Source organism: Lates calcarifer, linkage group LG10, assembly GCF_001640805.2.
Source record: "Lates calcarifer isolate ASB-BC8 linkage group LG10, TLL_Latcal_v3, whole genome shotgun sequence".
NCBI classification, from domain to species: domain Eukaryota; kingdom Metazoa; phylum Chordata; class Actinopteri; family Centropomidae; genus Lates; species Lates calcarifer.
In genome coordinates, this window is record NC_066842.1 from 10,515,972 (window position 1) to 10,541,198 (window position 25,227).

Genomic DNA, 25,227 nt, shown 5'->3' on the forward strand with positions numbered 1-25,227 from the left:
AACATACTAAACATCCTTTGCCTTTACTACAACATTCTGTTAGAAAATACTTCTTCTCTCTAAATCTTTGCCTTACAGACAATATTTTAAATCTCCTTGAACCTCTCCAACCTACCTGAACCTGAGTGTTGCCCATGTCTTTGTTATAGTGCCAAGCGAGACAACTATGCCAACATATTTTGGTGTAAAACACACCCACCAGTGTGAACAAACACTGAATAGTTATCAGTGTTCTCTCAGGCCATCTGTTATGTGAACAGCAACTTTCGTGTCCTCAGCAGAGGAGCTGCCAGACTACAGCATTAAAGACTGATCCAAACATGGCCAACAACTTCTCAAGTTGAACTGGTTCTTTATTTTGGAGAACTACATATTTTGGATATAGGACAATTAGAAAAATTACATGGCATAAATGAATGAAAACATGACATTGTAACTTTAAGCATACAGTAAACAGGTTCACCTTTTTTCATGTATTTAACAGTATAAAATAAAATATTACTAAAGCACGACAAAAGAAGACAAATGTAAGATAAACGTTAATTTGAAGGGGATGTACGGAGAAATAAAATAGAAAATAAAAAAAGTTATCAAATGTATTAAGGCATTAACAGGCATTAGTTTAGCTAAGCGCAGGGGCATGAAAAGTAGAACAGTCCAACATTGCTCTCAGCTAAAGTGATCACATCTACATGCAACTCAAACAAACATATAATGTAGTTGCCTCAGTTTGAAGCGCAGCCAGTCAGTTTTTTAAAAGATGAAATTCAAATACTTTAATACTTTTCACATATTTGTATGTATGCAGCCTAATAAATGTGAAACGTCCTTCATATAATTTCAAAACAAAAAGCTACATCTTTCTCTTTCTTGGCATTTAAGCTTAATATAAACATCAACATCAGAACAGGGAACTCCATTACTACAGCACAGCTCTTGCTCCTTTTAAATGAGCAAAGATTATCACACACTGCTGCGTCAAAACACTCATAATGAATACATAGTTTCAGAACAAATGGATCAACATGTTTATGTCTTGGTGGTCAGGTTTCATTAAGTGCTTTGTGCAAAATTAAAAAAAAAAAAAAGAAAGAAAGAATGAGAGAAGAGTGTGTATCTTTCCTTCTCTACACAGACACAGCTGAGGAAACCAGAAGCACCACAACTAGGCGATGGCTGATGTGCTTTGTGTAATGGAGCAAACATAGTTGAGTAGGTGGGGGCAGGCTTTCATTAGCTCCAATGTGTTGGTAAACAGAGGCACATTAAAAAGGGATCTCTTCACTCTCTCGGCTTTTCGCTTCCCATCTCCAGGAACAGGCCTCACTGTCAACAGTCAACATGCACCAGCTGGTGCTGCTGCTGCGGCTGCTGCTCAACAACTGGCCATTGCGGGACAAAAACCTGCCCTTTACTCACAGTAGTAACAGCAGCACAGGCTTCTCTTCATAAAAACCTACTTCAAGTGCCAGGTTTTGTCTTGGAGCAACTGTTGGGCTGTTATGAGATCATAGCAAAATGTCAACAGGCCTCCTAACAGCCAGAGGAGTGAGGAAAATAATTTGGTAAAAGTGTGTTACATCTGTGCCATGATCTCAATGCTGTCAAATAAAAAATGCTCACATTTGCTGCAGTAAAAACAAAACAAATAAAAACAAAAAAAAATAGTGTTGAATGTAAACTTACAGTAAATGACATTGGAACCCTTCAAATCACCGTACATACAAACAAAAACATAATCAAACCCGAAAGTAAACAAGATTTCAGTTTCCAAATCATATTGTTATTCTACTAGCAGATAGATAATATCAGTGGTATGTGTGATATATTAAGGCATCTAGTCTTTGGTTACTTATAGTGGCACTTAAATAAATAGTCTTGTATTAAAACCAGACTAAGTTGTCTGGATTAGACACAGTGTATAAGATTTTCTCCTTCTTTTCTTACAGCAAATGTTGATTATCCTCAGCACTATAACAACATAGAGAGTGAAAAGCCATAAATATGACATTTAAATTCAAATGCCTCAACATTCAGCATGCATGGAGACTTGGTCTTTCACCTGTGTGCACTTCCACTATCAGCAGATTAGTAGAAGGATGGCTGTGAGTTAAGGAAAGCTCTAACTCTTGAATAAAAGTTGTCTGTGTGTGTACTGCACAGACAACACAGGCACTACAGCAAAGTGATGGTCAGTATCATGATACACAAGCAGGGCAATCTACATCACCGTGTCATCCCATCGTGTCCAGCTGATTGACCAGCAGCTCGCTGGGCTAGAGACACTCTGACAGCACCTCATGTTTGGGTAAAGATGGATAGATCATGGGTGTACAGGTGCACTCATTGTTGCCGTTCTGGCTGAGTTGGATCTTCAGCTTCTCCACTTCGTAGTTGTGGAGATACTCCTGGACCAGGTAGCGCTCTCTCTTCACTCGAGCCCTCACGTCAGAGGGAACATCTGGGATCATCCAGGCGACAAAGAACTTGACCACGAACACGACGTGCTGTGGAGGAACAGAGCACAACAGGGTAGTATTAAATACTCACTTTAAACTGGAGTCAGCAGAAGAAACTGTGCAATGAATGAACAATGTGTGTGAAGGAGGGTGGCGGTAACTGTTAATGTAACAATCAGCTACAGCCCAGGGTAAGAATCTGAGGCTCAGTTCATGCAGTCAGTAAGTGTTGGAGGTGCTGGTGGAAGCTCTGAGGCCTGGCTTTACCTCCATGATAATAATGAAAGCCATCTTGGCAGCCAAAATATGCCAGAACTGCATGGTGTGGGCGTACTGCTTCTCGTGTCCAGGAGGGTAGCGGTAATCACGATACCTACAAAGAAAGGAACACCAGAGCTGTGAATTTCCTGCAGATTTTTACACTTCTTTGATTCAACATTCAGGATAGTTTAATTTCATTCTTCAGTCCACTGTGCAAGAGGATGAAATAATATTTGCTCCAGTACCATCCTGGCAACTACAAAATAATATCTATAAACATTTAATGAAAACAGTTAAGTACATACACAGTATCAACCACACAACATTTAAATCTGAAGTTAAATTGTGATTTATGAAAAGTTAAACAGTACATCTAACAGTACATCTACACTGTATCTGTGATTTTATTATGCTGAACTTCTTAGCTAAAAATCTCTGATGGAGACAATAAATCTTAAATCCATGACCACACATTTCATGTATCAGTGGTGAAAAATAACAAAGCACATTATTCAAATACTGTTCTCAAGTATAGGTTACTTTATACCTCTGCTCCACTACACTTTGGAGGGAGACATTGTGCTTTTTCCTCTACTATATTTATTCAACAGCTTAAGTTACCAGTTACTTTGATTTTACATACAATATATTCACATAAAATATATTTGTGCAAAGCTATAAAATAGTTAAAATTTGCGGAATTCAACAATTCTTTATGATGAATACTGACATTAAAATACATTTTACTTGTGACAGAGTATTTCAACACTGGCATCTCTTTTACTTGAGTAAAGTATGTGTGCACTTCTTCCCCCATAGTCATATATTAACACAGAGGAAAAAACATATCCATAGTCTCGCTTTTCTCTCACACAGAGCTTTACATCCCCCCTACCCCACACACACCTGCAGGTAGTGATGGAGGCATTGAACCAAGCAGGATTCTCTCCTTCCTCAGGCCTGCTGGTCTGTGGGATCTCAGATATATTAAACACAGACAGGCTGTTGTTTATGTACCCTTTCATACTCATCTCACCCTCTGAGTGGTAGGCATACATATACACCAGTCGAGGGATCATATCAGAGGTGAAGGCCACAATGAATGCCTGAAGAGCAGGGAGAGAAACGGTGTAAGGAAATAATAAAACTGGGTAGATAATGAGAAGACACACAGCAGAAAAATATAGTCCAGCACTCACATTTGTGACAACGGAGAGGATGGCAATCCCACTGAGGATTTCTTCCCAGGCTCCGATGCTGTGGGCCTTGGCTGCCACTGGACGTCTGAACTGAGTGGTGAGCTTCCAGGCATCCACTCTAACCTCAATGACATTGTTGATAAGTGCCAGCAGGGGTGCCAGGGGGAAAGAGGCCACAAAAAGTGTGATGAAACCAAACTGGATCACTGGGATACAGAGAGGCGAGGTCAGTGACAGACAGTACAATGGAAACAGCACCATCTGCAGGATCTCAGAGGACACTGCATTTATCTAAAAAACCTGCATCATCTCTAAAAAAAAACACACAAATTGAACTTTTAGGATTTCACTTAGAAATCTGCATATGTGTATATTTCGTCAGTGTGATGCAGTATTTTTGTCTTGGTTTAGCTCTGGTCTTGGTCCTGACTCAAATTCAACTCAGCTTAGTCTCGGTAGTAATTTGAACTCCACTCAAGTGGTCTTGATTGCCGCCCAAGTTTTAACCATGTCTCTAAATCTCTCCCTGTGTGTAATGGACTGACTGTGAAATGGATGTTTACCCATTTCCAGGTACTCATAGAAAAGACCCAGTTGTCCAAAGCCCTGCAGGTCGTGGTCCTGCTCCCAGCGGCTGTACAGACTCTCTGGGTGGTTCCGTGCCTTTCTGCTGCCCCACCAGTTCATCATCCAGCTGAAGGACACAGAGGGGTGATAGAGAGCTTTGACAGAAAATACCACGCCCTCTGACAGCCATATTACAGCTAGACTGAACTGTGGATATAAAGAGATGACTGTAGCACATTCAAATGGAGTACTCACGGGACCAGAGCCTCTTGGATGTTGCCCCACACCTGTTTACCAGTCATCACTATCACCAGCTGGGTGGTCAGCTCAATCAGACAGCCACCAGGATCACACTGAATGTCAACAAGTTGAGAGAGAAAAGAAACATTAGCTCAAATTCAGGCTCAAGTTGAATAACCAATCTTGATCTTACAAAATGTAATGTAGTAATATTTGGTACCTCTTCATTCCTCAGTTTGCTCCACTCGCCAAACATATAAGCATATTTTCCTGGATAGCCGACAAATTTGCCCTTAAAGAAAGCCACGTAGAAGCAGGAGGAGTAGTAGTTGACAAACTGGAAGAGGAACATCTTCACTGTCAGTTTGTTCTCATACTCCAGGTGGGTCTTTGGAATTTCTGTCACATAGTAAAAAGGTAAAGAAAAATTGATTTTAAATACATAAACCAAACGAGAGCACATCTTCACAGCTTCAAGGATTGATATGTCTGATGTGTGGAAACATAAAGACACAGAAATGCACACATGTTGGAGACGTTCTCTCACTCCGGCCCTCACCCATATCAGTGATCCAAACAGCCACTCTCTCATACATAAGGTTGAGGATCATGATGATGACAAAGTTGATACAGGAGGCAGTGACAGAGGTGGCCAGCTGAGGGGTGATGTAGGGGCCAACCACCTGCAGTTTGTTGGTGGGACTGTCCTTCATGATGCTGGCGAAGGCTGCGTATACTGCCAGGCGGTATGCTATTACCCCAATGATGCAGGCAATAATCAATGAGATCTTCAGGACAGAGACAACAGTGACAACATGAAAGACAACTACAAAGCAGATCACAAAACAAAAGTACACTGAGAACACCACAGCAAAGCACATATAGATATATGCATAAACAAGGTGAATTAGGGCTGACATAAATGTTAGAAGTCACTGTGAGGCTTGAAGTGTGCACACATGCCCTGTGAAAAAACAGCTGACATAATCTCCCATTAGTTCATTCACATGCTCCAGGTTTTTACAAACAAGAAAGAAGAATAAACAGTTATACATTCTGGGCTGTATGTATAAAACCTTTGTCTTAAATGGTTCACACTTGTGAGAGCAGCATAATTTTGTCATCATTGTTAGAATACATATCATGTATAAACATTTCTGTCTTAAGTGTGACTTGATCCAAAATTATTTAAGAGAGCTCCATGTCTGAGACATTTTACACATACTGGCCCTGGTCACATGTTACTGTTAATGATGATGATGATGAATAGTATGATGGGAAAGACAAATGACACAGAGAGGAGGAACAGATAGAAGATGAAAGAGATTTTAATTGACCAAGTGTATCAAAGATACTATGCTCACCCAGAACAGGACAGTGGCTCCAGATAGACATGTGCGTGCACACTTGTTTGTTATGGGTAAGTATGGCTCCATTTCCTACATCATAGGCAAGCAAAGCATAGACACAGGAGTCAGTAACCCTTTGTTATATCCTGAAAAGACAGCTCCAAAAGGCCAGGTTCCTTTATCACCACTAGCCTCAGATAAGACGCAGAACTAGTTTGCCCAATTTGAGTCCTTTGTATGTAGGCATTTCAGCCTGAGTCCAATTCTTTCTTCTAATGGTCTTCTAGTGAAGCCATGCTTTTATAAAAACCTTGCTCAAGATATGGATCCATCAGACAAACAATAATGCAGTAGAGTAGGAAACTTGTGCCTCCAAGTCTTTCCAGAAATGTCTGTTATCCACACAAACGACACCACACCAAAACCTCTCCCTCACTAACAGCGGCATTCCATTAAGTGCCACCCTTACCCAGAGGATCACGGTGGCCCAGCACAGAAACAATTTCCCCATTAGATCTGTAGCAGTCCTTTCAAGAACCCACTCCGGTTCCTAAAGACGGGTGGGATGTGGTCACAGCAAATTACAGCACCCTGTTTCTATCCATTTCAAGTGTGCGTGCGCCAGTATCACTACCCATTCATGGGCAAATTAATTGAGTAATATTGCTCTTAATCAAAGAGTCTCTATTCTAACCTGCTTTTTAGTCCAGAAACTTGCGTAATGAATGACTTCAACCAACTCAGTGTGTAGAACCTGTGTCCCCTAACTACGGGTAACAGATACTGTAATCTGTAATTATTCCAAGTCCTAACATACAGTACATCTGTCCAGTAAAGTCTTCTGAAAGCTATACATACAGCTTCACATTAGAACAGTATCATACAGTGTATTAGTATTTCATGAGCACACAAACACCTGAGTGATGCGGTTCAGCTTGCGGTTGGTGCACTTGGTCTCATACTCTGGCCGAAGCTGCAGCTGCTGCTGCTCCTCCTCAAAGTCGACCAGATCCCACTCATACTCAAGACGGGCCTGCCGCCTCTTCCAGAACTCCAGGAACAGCGTCACTGAAGAGGAATTCAACCCATTACACCAAGTCTGTTATGGCAAAATAATAACCTTGTTCTGTTAGTTTTACTGAATCTCTAACAAGATGTTTGCCTGGCTTAGAAAGGCATATTATAGAGTTTTTCAAGTCTGAATTGTCAGAGCTTTGACCCCATTCAACTCCAAATGAAACCAAAACTAAAAGTGAGAATTGAGAAAATGTGTTTTTCTTTTGTGACTGGAGGAACCAGCCCTTTAAATACAGAGTGAGCAACAGTGATTAGAAATGACGACCAATCTTTTAACAGCTCCCACTAGGTGGTGCACTGGGTTAGAAAATACAAAATGCAAAGAGCAGACATTTTTACTCACCCCAAATTCCCATGAATATGGCAAAAAACACTGTTGCCACATTGTCAAATAAGTGTGATTGCTGAAAGAAGAGCATGTTTGAGAAACTGTGAGATGATGAAAAATTTATTTGCTGATATTTACTTCCAACCATCCTTTAATTGCTACATATGGGAGTAGAACATGAATCATGAATAAAAACAAAGTTAGGATGTCTCACCCATGAGGAGTTGCATGTTGTGTTGAGTTTCCAGTAGCCACATTTCAAGTCACACAGCGGACACATGACAATGCTGCCTCCGACTTCTTCACTGCATATTTCTTTGCTGTTGGGGAATAGTTCAATAGGAATAATAATTTTAAAAAAGTTCAAAGGAACAATGACATTGGTAATAAAAATAATACAATGACACAAGAGGCTGGCATTCTTGGCAAAACTCACCTCCACTGGTTGTCGTCGTAAGTGAGGAATCCGTAGATGAAACAAATTGTCCCTACTACCGCAGCAAACAGCAACATCTCAGTGTAGAAACCCAGCCATGCAAAATAAATACCTATCTTCTCCCCATAATACTTCCTGTTGAAGGGGAAAAACAAATTTCTTTGTGTAAATTCTTCTGCTACCGGACTAATGTTAAATAAATACATAAAAATTAGGTTTTGCCTTATAAGGTTGAGGGGCTGCTCCTTGAAGAAACAGAGGAATCTGGCCCAGTATTTGTAGAGGCTGTATCTCTCGCTTTCGCAGTTAGCATCCCTTGATCTTTTCCAGTATCTAGACTGCATATGAAGAAGAACACAGTTCAGTACCACATTCATTGTGTTATTCACTCCTGCACTGCAAAATCCAACACTGCCTCCCACAGGCTGTTACTGTTGGAAATCAAGTGCACATTCCACTGAAGACAACATGTTTTTTTTTTTTTCCAGTAATAAAAAAGTGCCAAAAGTTCACCAAAGGAGGCTCACATCATGCAGGGGGAAGGCAGCAGTGTAGGTGCCATTGTTGAGTAATCTCTTGATTCCCTTCTTATCACCACATTCATCCTTGAAGTACGAACAGCGGGACAGGATATAATAGACCTGGGCAGACAAACAGCATAGTGGTGTTTTGTTGCTCAGAGGACCAAAAATTGTATGAATAAAACCTTTATTGTGGAGAAACTAAATTATAAGGTTGCCTCTGTGTTCACGTGTTTTGAGATAATGGATATTCAATTCTTCACAATGCACATGACTAAATTTGAAGGTTAGTGACCTTAATAAGCTTTTTCCAAAATGTTACTTCAGGCCTGCATACTGCAGTATTTGTAGCAAATTCAGTTTTGATTGGGAGTATTATAATTTAAAGGTCACAAACAAGATAAGAAAGCCATGGTCAAAGCATCCTTACTATCCTGTTGCGAGTGGATGGGGGGAAGAATGTGTCTTTGTCATCGATAAGGAAGAAGTCAGACTTGCTCTTGTTGAAAGGAGCTGTGAAATAGTCTGGCTCAGGGTGCATGACGTGCTCTGGCAGACGAAAGGGGGTGGACAGCCAGTTCATGGGTATGTCGTTGTTTTCTGGGATGTCATTGGCCTTGAATGGAACTTTGATTTTCAGTACGTCTGCATAGGTGGCCAACACTTCCCACGGAGCATGGATCTTCACAAAATAAGTCTTCCCATCTTCTGACTCCTGATGATGATGACAGTGAAATAATGTCATAGTAAAATGAGTGGGGGACTAATGATTCACAAACTAGAAAACTACTTCAGTGACAATAGAGCATTTCTTCAGGTTTATGTAAAACTCATAGTTCATTGACTAAATAACATAAAAGCAAAGTAAAGAAAAAAGATATGTGATATGATGCTTACAGTATGTCTTTAGAGGCCACTGCATTCCATTTTTACACGATTAGACATAATGAAAATCAGAGTCCTGGGGCTCTTACCGATTTATCCTCCGTCTCCAGCTCCAGGCCAACTTTCTCCAAATTGGCTTCATACACCTTCCTCCTCTCCTATAAAAGAAATAATAATAAGTAATGAGTATAAATATATATTATATATTAATATATATAATATATATTTTTATCACTCTGATTTCAACTGAATTCTGCCTTTGTACAATAATGACAATGATTTTTTTGTGCAACAAATTAATTACACATATTTTGATTATGAGACATAACCTATAAAACTGCATAAAATGTGTTAATAATGAAATCAGAATGAAAAACTGATGTAAGTATATCAATTTAAATGTGTGAGGTAAATATTTCAAAACTTGCTGACAACTGAAGAAATCTTAAAAAGTCAATATGAGATTATGTGAAGACTGCACATTTGCCAATGCACAAATTAAACATAAAACCAAAGTGAACATAGAGTCAGTGAGTGCAGCAAGTATTCCAGTGGTAAAAAACACAACTTAAGTACTGCATTAAACAGTATGGACAAGGCAGTGTTGGTTATTTTTAATATCAGCAGTCAAAGCAGTGTAAACAGGTAGTGGAACTAACTTGTAGTAGTGCAGTAGTATGACATAAATTGCTGTTTGGCATTTGGAATTAGGTTTAATGTTTTCAAAAAAGGACACAGTAAGGAATTGTCCATATCATTGCAGTAAAAACTGACAACAAAAAGCCTCCTTGTTAGAGCTGAAATTTACAGCCACATGGATAATACACAGGAAGTGGCCTCCTCACTGGCCTTCCTCTCATACAGTGGAAAAAATTAGCGAGTTGTTGACCAGGCCAGAGGCCTGAGCGTTGACTCACTGACGAGGCTGTGAGCACTAAGTGAGTCGGCTGTGACAAACTGCCTCATACCCGCAAAGTGGTAACATCCACATGTGAAGACTAACAGCTCAGTATCAAACACTGAAAGTCTTTCAGCACTCCACAGCTGATACAGAGTTGACCACAAAATGATAGTATGGAAATACCCTAAGTTGATTTACCTAAGAAAATAGGGTTGTGAATCTATTTCAGTGTAGAAGTGACCTTTGCAGAAAATTCCTTGAGAAGATTTACTGATACAAACTGAGAAGAAGTTATTATCATTATCAGTGTTGTGAACTCTGTGAACTCTGAGAATATCCTGTGAGAACCAGCTCTTACTGTTCAAATCAAGAAGTGCAAAAGAGATATCACACAAAAAACAGCCAATGTTAAGATATAGTGTGGCCACAGTGAATAATATTAACTGCTGTTCTGTACAATAGCAACACTGAAAAACATACATTGAGAAACAAAACATGACGTAGGGAAATGTAACTTGTACCTAGAAGTTGTTTCTTACCTGTTTTCTCTCACTATCTTTATCATCAACATAGGACAGGACAAAATCAATCCTGCGCACTCCATCCCGGAAGAACACTGAATCTTTACTGTGCTGTTGTTTGTCAATCTATAACGAGATAGAACAGAGGTCACAACATTTAAAATATACTTTGGTACAGTATCAGCTCAACAGGTCTCGGATGCATTCACCACAGCAGACCAGAGAGTAAGACAATGTGTCAGTGGCTAACAGCAAAACCCCAAGAGCAAAGCCTCCACATCACACTCGACTGTTTCTCTATAACAACAAAAAATAGTGATTATCACATTTTCATTCCAAACACAAATACCGTGCTACATGGAGGGCATCTGCTATGACTAAGATGTTTCATGTTTCATGTTGCTCACATTCCCAGGATTTACTGAGAAGACTAGGCTTTTAAAGAAACCTATGTTGTGACACAGAATTAAATCCAGATATATATCCAGACTCCTACGAATGCTTTGATATCAGGCAATCTACATATTCATTAATACCAAATCTCTGCACAACAGCGACATCCAGTAGCCACATTATTGTACTTTATTTGCCCATGCTTCTCTGTAGGTCCTGGGATCCACAGTGGCTGAGACTTGGCTGAATCTTATTGGTGGCTAAAGAAGTTCCAAGCATGTGTATCAGCTAATGCTAGCCCTGCAGTGGCTGTGTCTTCAGCAGTTTCAGGGCTGAAGAGAAATGAACTGCACAGGAATGCTTTGCGGGAGGAAAGGAAGGCATAACTGTCTACTGTCAGTGCTGCCTCAGCTGTTCAGAAAGCTAAAAATAACCATGTACCATGTACAACTGTCATCACAACACATCACTATGGTAGCTACCTACACAGGACTGCTGACAATTCAGAGAACTCAGACATGTAGCACAGCAAAAACTACAACATCCCACTATGTCACATCTATGACTGCTGTACTGTAGTTCTGACAGAGTTTGCCCTGTCGGTCAGCCCAACACTGTGGGGGTAGGGAGGAAACAAAAGCACTTTACCTCCATGGCCAACTCCCTTTATGGTTATGATGCATCAACGGAAAGGCCGCTGCCTGGGCAAAATTGCCTATCTCCAGGGAGCAGAGTCCAGCCCTGAAAGCACTGCTTCTCTCACTCTCACTCCACTGATCCCCCAGTCAGAGGAGCTCCTGCCAGTCCCCTCACCTCCCACAACAAGCCCCCACTTGCTCAGACATTCAGATAAGGGAGAGGGAGAGGAGGAGAGAATACAGGGGAGAAATAGAGGAGACTGCTAGAGATGACATAAGCATGTTGGTAGCATAGCTGCTGCTGCACGGTTAGCTAATGTAAAATGAGGACAACTGCGGGAAGGGGGAGATGACATCACTGTACTGTACAACTCTGACCGTAAAAGCAACAGTGCCTGAAAAAGGCTGTGTAATATTCAGATAACCATTAAAACCTCAGCTGAAAAGCCAAATGACCACATGAAGACATGCTGCTCTGATAAGACTGATGAGGATGACAGACAACTGATGACTGGTGCAAAATCCTCCTCTATCTGACCTGACCACTTAAAACTAATCAATTAAACAATCTGGAGACCTCACTACAATGGTGTACAAAGTGCAAGTGTCACATCAATTGAAAATGTGCGTACATTGTCTCAGCCATGTTGCACACATTGTCTACAACAGCAGCAATATAGCTGAGTCTACCACCCTGAGCCTTACTGTACTGATTTGTAGAAGCAGTTGTGTCTACACATTCAACCTTTTCATGGTTTTCTTAGCCCAAATTATGCATATGTTTAAATGACTGGTCTGCATTACCTCCCAGTCTAGATGGGACCATGTTGACCATGGCAGGTTGGGTGCTTTCTTTAACCGGGATGTTGCTGTGGAAACTCTGTAATTTGCTGTAATTACAGATCAGCCATATGGAATCAGTGCATCAGCAGGGACCTGCCTCTGCTAAGTAAAGATGGTAGAGGCCACAGAGTTCTTTACATTTACCAACTAACCCCTAACTACTGGGTGTTTAGGCATATGTACTTCTTTTATCTTAATTAAGGAGGGTAAACGTAGAACATGGTCTAACATAAGTAGGCTTCCAGTTTCGGGGGGGGGGGGGTTGTTAAATATTACTTTCAAGGCATTTCTTTTTTGGGAGTGAAGGATTTTGACAAAGAACTTTCATTAAACTAGTTACTTCTGAGAATAACTCGAGAATAACTAGCTTATATTTGCTTCCAAATCCTCATAAGTCTCCAGTGCACTCTGATCTTAGTGCTACAAAATCTAACAGCAAGGGTGCATGCAACTCTCTTCAGTGCTTATACTATATTATTTCAGAAGCAAATGAAAGTAAATGGTAGCCACTGTATCACTCCAAAATGTCTTTACTGCACTGCAATAAATCATTGCAATCCTGAAATTTGTTCTAAACACAGAGAAGATTTTGTGCTTTTCTCCAGAGCCAAAAAGGAAAACTGGACACTCCTATCTCAAAATTTGCAGAAAATTATATCTGGTTCAGCAACACTCTCTAAAAATACATGTTAAAAAACCTTGTTTGAATGTTCTCATGTTTTTTCAGAGGAGGGCTATATAGTCAGCTTTTGTTTCCATTCTGGATCATAGAGGCAATTTATAGATGTGCAGCTGCATACCCTTTAAACTCCTTGATGTGATCTTCCACTCAACTCAGTCTCACTCTGTCAGATGGGGGGAGCCAGATTACTAGAGAAAACCTGATTGCAGGTTTTTTCCCACAGATTCACTACTGTTAAAAAGGGGTAATGATCCCACTTGTCATTAAAATGGGTTACGCTCTGTTTAAGCAAGACCACATTTTTCAAAAAAACATAAGCCTGCAGTACACTATTTGGTTAGCCACAACAGAGTTCACACAGACACACACATACCCAAAAACAGCAAGGCAAATGACAATACGATATTCAGTGTGTGTGCAAGTCTGCGTGTGAGGGTGTGTATGTGTGAACGTTATAATTGGCCTGTAACAGCAACAGGCTGCTGCTTTCTCTTCAGGGAAGCAGACAATTATCACAGGTGAGAGCAAAGCAAGTGAAATGGCCTTTTCCATTTTTAATAACCTCATGATGCATCAACATATAGCTCATGCCAGTATGTTTCCATTCCTCTCTGCAGAAAACAAAATGCTCTCCAGAAGCCACTATCAGCTCCCTACCAAGATATGTGTATTGATTTCAACTCAAATGTCCAGGCCTTATTTTCCGAGTATGTAATGCTGCTGGAGAAAGTCAACACTGAGCAGACACTCTTCAAGAAGGAAATAAAGGCTGGCAGGCAGGCAGGCATATGCATAGTTGCATCACATCACAAGCCTGTTTTACCATGCCATACCCTGGCACGAAACTTCAGGAATAGAGCCCGCTTTCTCGAGAGCTGTGGAGGAATCGAGTGGACAGTGAGGGAAAGCCTAACAACACAACAAATTCAACACCATACAGCTAAAACTGTAGCAGCAACCTTACAGAGATGATAAAAGTGGATCAAAATGTCAGACACATCACACTTGTGTTATGTTTACACATCCTTACAGATCACAATCAGACACTTCAAAACACTCTGAAAACCAGTAAATGTTATGAGTGTTATTATAAGTCAAACACAGCCACAATCAGGTCTTACTCAGTTACAGGTCTGAGCTCAGAGATGATGCGAGATGAGACAAACACACAGACACTGACACAGCAGCATGCACCTGTGTCCTTGACTGGTGCCTTACCCCAGTCAAAGCATTGATTCGCTCTAAGGTCTGAGTCTCAAACTCTGGACTGTCGCTGTGGTCGGAGGGGGCCAGGGAAGCTAGGCTGGTGTTGAGAGACTCACAGGTCTCTACACACACATCAGGCGTTAAAGGAGACTTTAAGCAGAGTGTGAAAAGGGGAGAATAGACAGGAACGTTAGGGTTACATGACTCTCTCATGACATTCACTGGTTGTAAACCATTATCTGGACTGAAAAAACGAATGTATCTGTAACTATTAGTGGACTCAGTAAGAGCCACAAGCTGAACTATCTTTGCTTAGTGGATGGGGTTATGGTTTGACTATTATAAACTAGAGAGAAGGAAGAAAACGTAAACAGAGCATTTTATCTGTAGATAATGAACTTCTTGCTATCATGCTTAGAGGAGGGAGAGTGGAAGTGAGGATGCTGCTAAATAGAAGTCTTTTGTGCATCTGTCTTGAAAAGCTAAATACATTAGAGGGACTCGTTCTCATATATTAAAATAGCTGAAATATATTGAAATGATCTATAAATATGCAGGCTATTCAGAGGCATGAAACTCCCTCCCAGACTATCACTGAGGCAAGAGAAATTGCTTTACAGAAATGTAATGTAAAATCTGTATGATGGTGCTGAGTGAATATAAGCATGTGGTGAGTTTGGTTTTTACCGCTGATTGTCCCTGCTGGAGAGATCCTGTGCTGGATGAGGCGTGTTGATGGTAGCCATTTATATCATCTGCAAGACAGTAACAGAAAACACACAATTATAAATGAAATCACCAATGTTAACAATAGTAGTATTCGAATATAGTAGTATTCTCTCACCACTGTAAAATAAGAATAGTCAAGCAGCATAGTCATTCTCAAACAGGCAAGTGGGTGGCAGCTACGTTAAGTTTCAGGCATATGAACAGCTGCCTGAGTGACAGCCAATGTTGTGGTCTATATTTGTACAGCATTTTGTGGCAGTGCTCCCATAGGGCCCGACAGCATGACTTAACAAGACCACTATGAGAGAAAACACACAGCCACGTTGCCATGCAGCGTTTCTACCACTACAGGAATGACTATGGGAAACGAGACTGAGAAGTCTGGTAACCCCCCTCAGTATGTCTGAAAGTAAAAACTGCCTGCATCATGAAACAAGGTTTTAACCACTGTAAAGTTCTACTTTTGCAAGTTCTCTCATTGCCTGTCAAATCAGACTCAATAAAAAAGATTTACATTGTAGATCATTGGAAGAGTTTCTGGGGGAGACCTGGTCTGGTTAGGAGAGACGGCATTCATCCCACTTTTGATGGAGCATCTCTCATATCTAGAAATCTGACAGAGTTTACTAGGAAGCCAAAGCCCTGACAATCCAGAGTTCAGGCCAGGAAACAGAGCTGCAGTCTTACACGCTTCTCTGTGCCTCCTTTAGAGCAGTCACCCCTCCATTACCCCATAGAGACTGTGTCTGCCCCCCGACCATTTAAATTAACTAAATCGAAGATCAACAAAAGAGGAGTTAGTCACAATAATCTAATAAAAATCAGCACATCCACCTCAAATGTACAGCAAAATAAAATAATTAAATGCGGATTACTCAATATCAGATCTCTCTCATCCAAAGCTGTACTAGTAAATGATTTGATATCAGATCACCATCTTGATCTAATCTGTCTGACTGAAACCTGGCTGTGTCAGGATGAGTATGTTAGCCTGAATGAATCAACCCCCCCCAGTCATATTAATACTCACATTCCCAGAGACACTGGCCGTGGAGGTGGAGTCGCAGCCATTTTCAACTCCACTTTATTAATTAACCCTAAACCTAAACTCAGTTATAATTCATTTGAAAGTCTTGTTCTTAGTCTGTCCCACCCAAGGTGGAAAACATTAAAGCCAATTCTATTTGTTGTAGTGTACCGTCCTCCTGGTCCATACTCTGATTTCTTATCTGAATTTTCAGAGTTCCTGTCGAGTTTGGTTCTTAAAATAGATAAAGTTATTATTGTAGGCGACTTCAATATTCATGTTGATGTCAACAATGACAGCCTTAGCTCTGCTTTTTCCTCTTTACTAGACTGTATTGGCTTCTCTCAGTGTGTAAATAAACCCACTCACTGTTTCAGTCACACTCTCGACCTTGTTTTAGCTTATGGTATTGACATTGAACATGTAACAGTCTTCCCACAGAATCCCATTCTATCAGACCACTTTTTAATCACTTTCGACTTCATATTGCTGGATTATGTATTATCAGCAAAAAACATCCTGACTAGAAATATTTCCGATAATGCAGTAGTTAAATTCAAGGAAATGATTCCCACTAACTTAGGTCCAGTGCCTCATCTTAATTTTGCAGAAGCTACTCCCTCCCAGCTTGATCATCTTGTAGACAGTGTTGCAGACTCATTACGTACCACTTTAGATTCCATCGTCCCCCTAAAAATGAAAACAATAAAGAGAAAGAGGCAAGCTCCATGGTTCAACTCCCAAACCCGTACACTGAAACAAACAGCACGTAGGCTTGAAAGAGTGTGGCGTTCCACCAAACTGGAAGAATCCCACTTAGCTTGGCAGGATAGTGTCAAAAGATATAAAAAGGCCCTCTGTAATGCAAGAAGTGCCTATTACTCATCATTAATAGAGGATAATAAGAACAACCCCAGGTTTCTCTTCAGCACTGTAGCCAGGCTGACAGAGAGTCACAGCTCTATAGATCCACGCATCCCTATAACCCTCAGTAGCAATGATTTTATGAACTTTTTTAATGATAAAATCTCTACCATTAGAGGTAAAATTAATCACATCCTGCCTTCAATCAGTACAGATTTATGCCATAACACAGGATCCATAGAGTCAGCTGCAAAACCTAACCTTGACTCCTTTTCTACCATCGACCTAGCCCCCACATCAATTATCTCAGCATCTAAACCTTCAACCTGTCTCTTAGACCCCATCCCAACTAGGCTGCTTAAGGAAGCTCTGCCCTTAATTTGCAGTCCTGTATTAGATATGTTAAATCTGTCCTTGTTAACAGGTTATGTTCCGCAGTCGTATAAAACAGCTGTAATCAAACCTCTTCTAAAAAAGCCCACTCTAGATCCAGATGTATTAACCAACTACAGACCTATATCTAACCTCCCCTTTCTTTCTAAGATCCTGGAGAAAGCAGTTGCAAAACAGTTGTGCGACTTTCTACAGGACAATAGTTTATTTGAGGTTTTTCAGTCAGGATTTAGGTTGTATCACAGCACAGAGACGGCACTTGTAAAAGTTACGAACGACCTTCTGATAGCATCAGACAACGGACTTGTTTCTGTACTTGTCTTGTTAGATCTCAGTGCTGCTTTTGATACAATTGACCATCACATCCTTTTACAGAGACTGGAGCATTTTATTGGCATTAAAGGAACGGCACTAAACTGGTTTAAGTCCTATCTATCTGATAGGCTTCACTTTGTACATGTTAACAACTACTCCTCCATGTACACAAAAGTTAGACATGGAGTTCCACAAGGGTCAGTGCTTGGACCAATCCTCTTCACTCTGTATATGCTTCCCTTGGGCAATATTATCAGGAAACACTCCATAAATTTCCATTGTTATGCAGATGATACACAGCTTTATCTGTCAATGGAACCTAATGAAACCAATCATCTAGCCAAACTCCAAGCTTGTCTTAGGGACATTAAAATCTGGATGACAAGCAACTTCTTACTACTAAACTCAGATAAAACTGAAATCATTATAATTGGTCCTGAACACATCAGAAACAAACTTTCTAATGATGTAGCTCCACTAGACGGCATTGCCCTGGCTCCCAGCTCCACTGTAAAGAATCTGGGAGTCACCTTTGATCAGGATTTGTCCTTTAACTCACACATAAAACAAACTTCTAGGACTGCCTTTTTTCATCTGCGTAACATCTCCAAAATTAGACATTTTCTGTCCCAAAAAGATGCAGACAAACTAGTCCATGCATTTGTTACTTCTAGGCTGGACTACTGTAATTCATTATTATCAGGCTGCCCCAACAAGTCTCTAAAGACTCTGCAGCTGATTCAAAATGCTGCAGCACGACTACTGACAGGAACTAGGAAAAGAGATCACATTTCTCCTGTGTTAGCCTCTCTACATTGGCTCCCAGTCAAATCTAGAGTAGAATTCAAAATCCTCCTCCTCACATACAAAGCCCTTAATGGTCAGGCTCCATCTTACCTTAAAGATCTCATAGTCCCCTACAATCCCACCAGGACTCTGCGCTCCCAAAATGCTGGTTTACTGGTGGTTCCCAGAGTTTCCAAGAGTAGAATGGGAGGCAGAGCCTTCAGTTATCAGGCTCCTCTACTGTGGAACCTTCTCCCAGTTTCGGTCCGGGAGGCAGACACCCTCTGTACCTTTAAGAGTAGGCTTAAAACTTTCCTCTTTGATAAAGCTTATAGTTAGGGTTGGCTCAGGCTTGAACCATCCCTTAGTTATGCTGCTATAGGCCTAGACTGCCGGGAGATCTCCCATGATGCACTGAGCTCCTCTCTCTCTCTCTCTCTCTCTCTCTCTCTCTCTCCACCTCTCTCCACTCAATATGGATTCATATCCCATGTTACATGTTACTAACTCAGTATCTCCCCTTTCCTGTAGTATTGTGCTCTTCCGTCTCTCTCTCCTCTTCTGTCTCTTTCTGCAGGTATTTCTTCCTCTGGAGCTGTAGAGTCTGATCTGTGATGACAAGTCTCCTGCTGCTCCTACAACTCCACTCAACACCTGCTGCTAGAATTAGAAATTACTTATACTGCTATTAGTTGTATTGCTGTGTTAGCAGTTAATACTTTAATTATCACTACTATCACTACTACTGTTGTATTACTGGCCTCATCTTACATCTGATATGGAACCTGTGTTATGCTATGTTCTTCTTTCGCTATTCCCTACCCCCTCTCCCCCCTCTCCCCCTCTCTCTCCTTCTTAACCCAACCGGTCGAGGCAGATGGCCGCCCACCCTGAGTCCGGTTCTGCTCGAGGTTTCTGCCTCTTAAAAGGAAGTTTTTCCTTGCCACTGTCGCCTAGTGCTTGCTCTTGGTGGGATTTGTTGGGTCTCTCTCTGTAAATACCTATTTTAAAGAGTATGGTCTAGACCTGCTCTATATGAAAAGTGCCTTGAGATGACTGTTGTTGTGATATGGCGCTATATAAATAAAATTGAATTGAATTGAATTGAATTGAATAAACAAATGGTAGAGCAGATGGAAAAGCAAAACAATCAAATACTGTTGGCACCATTATCACTAAAAAAATAAAGCAAAGGCTGGTTTCAGTCTGTGTTTTTAAATAGAAATGCTACAGTCCTCTTAATTGATGGTCTCGCTGAGGTTATATTTAGTTTGGACTCAACACAGAGAATGTGCTTACACAGACCTGAAACAAGCATTCAAACCTTGTAATATGTAAAGTTTTTCTGTCTCTACGTTATTACATACCAACTCAACAAAGTATAACTTACTGGTTCAAAACTAAAATGAATATTTATTATAAAAGCTCTAGGCCAGAACTGGAACACAGCACAACCTCTGACACAACTTTCCTCACTGCAGATCTTTGCTTTTTATTTTGGACTAAACCTCTGTTTTTCATTTAACTCAAACTTTACGCTATTGATAATGTCTCACAGTAATAACGAAACAACTAAAAGTTTTGCAGCTGCATTCAGAAAATCAAACTTGCCGTTATCATATGCATACACAGCATGGTTCTTATTACCAATATATTTTGAGTAATGGCAGTGTTTTACAGGATTGCACTGGACTTAATTAATATGCACAGAAGGGGAAGCAATCAGCAGGTTCCACATGAAAGCATTTATTCTCTTTTTTCTTCAGTCAGTGAGGTATAGTTGAGTGGTTTCTTTTCTGCAATTGAAAGAAAGTACCGGTCAAATTATGTCACATTAGCTTGAATGCAGAAGTCAATGAACAACTGAATCTAAATCATATCAGTACATCAACACGCCCCAACTTTTAACAGATAAGATCGAAGACAGAGAAGACATTAGATGTACAACTTAAACAAACATGGAATAGACTACTTGGAATATTAAATACAATGGACTTAACTCCTAACTCAACATACTTAAGAACAAAGAACAATGTATAGAGGGAACAAGCTAAACTAAAGTGCAACAGTGAAAGACTTAGGGCCAAAAACCAAAACACTCAGTACACCTGCATCAGCTGCCCAATTAGCACTTCTGCCTGCTTCCAGGGAACAAGTGTCTGTGCTCATCAATACCACAGTCATGTGACCCTCACTTCCAACAGGCAATCAGTACTATATAATATAGTTTACAGCATGTTGGGACTTATCGTTGATACATGTAGCTGTCCTTTTACGCTGGACTGTCATAGTTTTTTAATAGCAACAAGAAAGACAACTTCTTGTTTCATCTTCCTTAACAACAAGTTGTGAAACTGACTTTGTTTTGGACTGCTCTGAGTAGTTCCAGAATACATTTCTTTCACAACATATGAGATTGCCTCTCAGAAAGTTGAGCATATTTTTGCACAGTTGGACCCAGTAACGGAGCACTCTGTATCAATTATGCCAAGAGTCTTTTCCCACCTAACTAAGTAGCCTCCACAGTTAAGGCTTTGTTCAAGAGAGAGCAGCTGATCACAGTGGAAATGCCACAAGGCTGCTTCTGTCTCTTTTTTTATTACCAAGTAACCCAACAGGCTAAAGAGGGCAAGCTTCATGTACATCATGTACATCTGTTATTTACACAAACAAAGTTACTTTACAGCTTAACTATACTGATAAGAAGATGCAAATTCTGCTCAATCATAAAACAGTGACAACAAATACAGCTGGTTTATTGAAGTAACAAAGATATTAACTCCAAACTACCACTACTCTTTAGTATCTGTATAGCTGCGTTCATTTTGTACCCATATTTTTTACTGTTATGACTGCCACACTGCAGGGAAATTCAGTGGCCGAACATCAAATATTTTGTATATAAACACAGTGGGTGGGTTTATCTGATTTCCTGTGACAGGAAGCAATTGGTCATGTCTCATGTTTAGAGTTGCAAGTTTCAGGTGCGCACACACACATACATATACACCTGCTTTATCTGACCAGTTCACATATAAAGACAGACCTAGATATATTTGATTTCAGTAAGGGTAAGGGTGAGCACAGATGCAACAATAAGCAATAATCCAAGTTGTTCTGGACCTGCATGGTCATACCACAACCACAAATACTTTGCAAATCTGTACCTACTGTATTTTCAATGTGGTTTGAATCTGTATTTAAATACAGAGTACAAGAGTTTGTACACAGACTGTGAGACCTTTAGTTGTCCACATGTTTTGACTGTAGACTCAGATTGTGTGTTTTTTATTCATTTAAACTCTGAATGTGTTGTCTGAAACTATTAGTAGTCTGAAGATATTTAACAGTGTAACAATAACATTAAGACTTTTTGTGTACATATTTACAGCCTGAAAAATTCATGTTTGCTGCTACTGTATTGAATAAATGTTATTCTTACAACAGGAATATTCAGCTCCAACAGGTTATTCAAGTTAGAAAGAGGCCATTCCCAATCAGCTGTTGGCACTGTACACACCTGTATTAAAATAATTGTGATTATTAGTGTGATTAATGTTGTGGAATTGTGAGTGTGATGTGTGGAAAATACTGTTACCTTAACACATCATAAGCACATAACACCAAGGTAACAGTAACTATAGTTCATGATCCTGCAGTGATCACTCATTTGCTCACTCAAATCTCTGCTAGACTGCTATAATATTATTCTCTCAATGCTGCAGATGAAACACTACACTTTAACATTGATTCCTGTTGATAAAGATTACTGGAGAGCGATTGTTTAAAATTCAAATTTAGCCAGGAGCAGAGAGGAATTTAGGGTTTGTGCTGGTGGATATAGTGGCTGCCTGTTAGTGACAGAGTGTTTCCAGTAAGCAGGCCAGCTGTCAGTGGCTGGCTGGCTGACTATAAGTCACTGCTGCCTCCATGAAAAGAAAGCCAGACTGTGACCTGGCTGTGCCGTTTAAGGGGGAATTGTGCAGTTTGGAACCTTACAAAATTGAAAATAGTTGTACAAATGTTACCTAAATTGATTTTAAAATCAACGTGTATAACTGAAGGTGTTACAAGTTATTGTTATTGGCACAGCAAAGGCATGCCAACGCCTAACTGTGACATATACAGCTTTAAATGTTGTTTACCTCAGCTGTTAAATGACAAATGTTATGATTATGGTGTGTTTATGTGGTTTTTAAGTTTCACTTCATGTATGCTGTGAGTACAGATAATTCCTGTAATGTGATTTTATTTAAATGGTTGTAGACTTGTTTAATATTTGTCGAAAACTCCAGCCTATTTTAGAGGTCTTCTCAAGGCCATACAGACTGGGGAATATCAACCTCAGTTAAGCCGTAATTGATTCCCAGTTGTATATTTCAACACTAATGAAGCTCAACACACTAACTTCATAGCGACATTTTTAGCGGATCCGCAGTTGGAAGCTGGCTCAGGTGGCATTTTGCTACTTACCGTTGAAAGACTCTGTGGGGCTCATCTCAATCAGACTGTCCCCTCCCGCTTTCCCCGTTATTCGGTGCATGTTGAGTCACACGTGTACCCACCGGTCCTCATCTACACCGTGAAATCCCGAGCCAGGCGATTTATGTCCCGCCTGAACTGAGAACCGTTCTCTTTCACAGTCGTCCTCCTCAGAGACGCCTCTGCTAACTCACGAGGATCCCGGCCAAGCAGCCCTCCTTCACCCACCGACCGCTGACTGCTGCATCAGTTCAGCACAGAGGGAGGTTCTTGAGGGGAGTGGCTCCACACCGCAGACCAATAGTATCGAGGTGAATGTGCTGTATAGAGTACAGAAGTGTCTGTTTTCTTTTTGTAAAACTCAGTAAGCACAGTTGGACAGTTGAAATATGTAACATATAATATGTCGCTGGCAAACATAAGCTAGCATTAGCTAGCGGACAAGTTGTAGGCGAACTTTCCTCCATGGAATTCATTACATTAAGACAACTGGGAGTGTGTTTTTTCCACGTAGGGTGTTCTACTTACCAAGAAAGAAGATGTGGTTTGGTTGTGTCCTCAAAGTCTCTTTTTAAGTTAGTTTCAAGTGAGGTTCATTTCTAACGGACTACTGTTCGTGGAGAAAATTGTTGTTACCATGGTCACCAGCAGTTTTAACGGTCGTAAAATTATGTTGGGACACCTGTCAGCCAATCAGAAACGAGTATTCTCCACGCTGTCATGTGGTGACCTGTCAGTAAAATGTAGTTAATGTTGGATGAAATGTAAAAGTGCTAAAACAAGTGCATTTATTTTTGTGACACTGGTTAATACATGAAGTTTTATTGTCATTCCATAGGTTGATAACCCTATTTTTGATGAGGCGCCATTTATAAAGGTTATTAAGCTGTAATCAGTTGCTTTATTGATGGTTAATAAATTGTTTACTAATCTTTATAGATCAATTATAAACCATTAATAACAACAACCTTTGGGTTATCAGGCTGTGGAAAATCGTCTTCCTGCATGACACTTGCATAAGTCTACAGTTGTAATATTAGTGAGTCATAAAGAAAAGTTAATGGTTCTCAGTTGTAATAAGCATCAGCAAAAGTTAGTCAGTCACTGTTAATATAATAATCATTAATAATGGTCTACAATAACCAACAAGTCTGCAGTTGTAAATGTAATAAGCTGTTTATAAATGATTTGTGCAATGTCCTGCAGCCTTCCTGAAGGTCAGAGGTCAAACGGTTCACTGGAGACCTAAGACACAAAAGTGTCATGTCATGCTGGAGGATGATTTGTCATCCTAATGCTACTGAATGTATTAATATACAAATAAGATGAGACAGACACCAAGGATTTGAGTTTCTTAGGTTTGATGCTCTGTCACTGTGTTCCCTTAGATAAGTCATTTGCTTAGGTTTAAATTCTATTTGTTTGCCAAATGCTCAGAGTGACATCTTCACACCAGCCACAGCAGCCCATCAACTCATGCCTTTTCCAAGACTGTTTCCCACAAGAAACTTATTCACTCTCACACCTGAGAAATGTTTAGACAGTTTAAAAGAAACATCCTTTCCCATTACAAGTGGTAAGGGAACCCTCAGGTGGTTATTTTTAAGCTCTTTGGTCATAATTCTCTCAGGAATTAAAAAAAAAAACCCACACACATACACACACAACAGACATTCAACTCTCTGCCGAAGAGCCACTTCAAGGCCACAGAGTGTGGACTCTTGGATGTTTACTTTAGTGTTTTGTGTTGTTTAAAGCAACGTTATCTTCATCTTTTTCTTCCCAGTCATTCAGACGTCTATAGGTCTGTTCCTCTATGACAGGGAGTTCAGGAAAGGGTCTATCAGCCGCTTCTCCCTACTCCTCCCAGCCACCTCTCTACTCTGTACTTCCAACTCTGGTCAAATTTAGTAGCAGTGGCCCCCTCTGTCGCCCTTCAAGTGGTTTACACAGCCCTGTACTGGTGTAATTATGTGATCCTCCTCTGTGGGGTGTGGCTGAGTACAGAAATATAGCTGCTTATTTTCGTGACCACTTTTTCTTCAGCCTCATATCGCCTCTCCTCCTTGACATGTAGGTCTTCCTGGGTGTGCACTCCTTTCCAAGGTTTCCAAGACTAATGGTC

General features: G+C 40.4%; 1 protein-coding gene across 5 annotated transcripts; it reads right to left on the minus strand.

The window, feature by feature from the left end:
* Positions 1-332: 332 nt before the first annotated feature.
* On the minus strand, positions 333-23,763 carry ano5a (anoctamin 5a). Of its 5 annotated transcripts, XM_051073306.1 has the most exons (23): positions 23,631-23,763; positions 23,094-23,422; positions 15,194-15,261; positions 14,519-14,656; positions 14,134-14,175; positions 10,763-10,870; positions 9,412-9,480; positions 8,868-9,152; positions 8,444-8,557; positions 8,139-8,254; positions 7,917-8,051; positions 7,695-7,800; positions 7,496-7,556; positions 6,992-7,143; positions 6,545-6,625; positions 5,286-5,514; positions 4,947-5,125; positions 4,742-4,839; positions 4,483-4,613; positions 3,920-4,125; positions 3,627-3,826; positions 2,727-2,832; positions 333-2,507 (listed from the first exon to the last, which is right to left on the minus strand). In XM_051073306.1, exons 2-23 carry the CDS (start codon positions 23,161-23,163, stop codon positions 2,277-2,279), a joined length of 2,925 nt encoding a protein of 974 aa, XP_050929263.1. In that variant the 5' UTR covers positions 23,164-23,422; positions 23,631-23,763; the 3' UTR covers positions 333-2,276. The 5 variants fall into 5 exon arrangements, with proteins under 5 accessions (XP_050929263.1, XP_050929264.1, XP_018521920.1 ...); XM_051073307.1 differs by lacking the exon at positions 14,134-14,175; XM_018666404.2 differs by lacking the exons at positions 6,545-6,625; positions 14,134-14,175; positions 14,519-14,656 and adding an exon at positions 6,091-6,165 and having other exon boundaries at positions 23,631-23,762.
* Between the last annotated feature and the right edge of the window lie 1,464 nt (positions 23,764-25,227).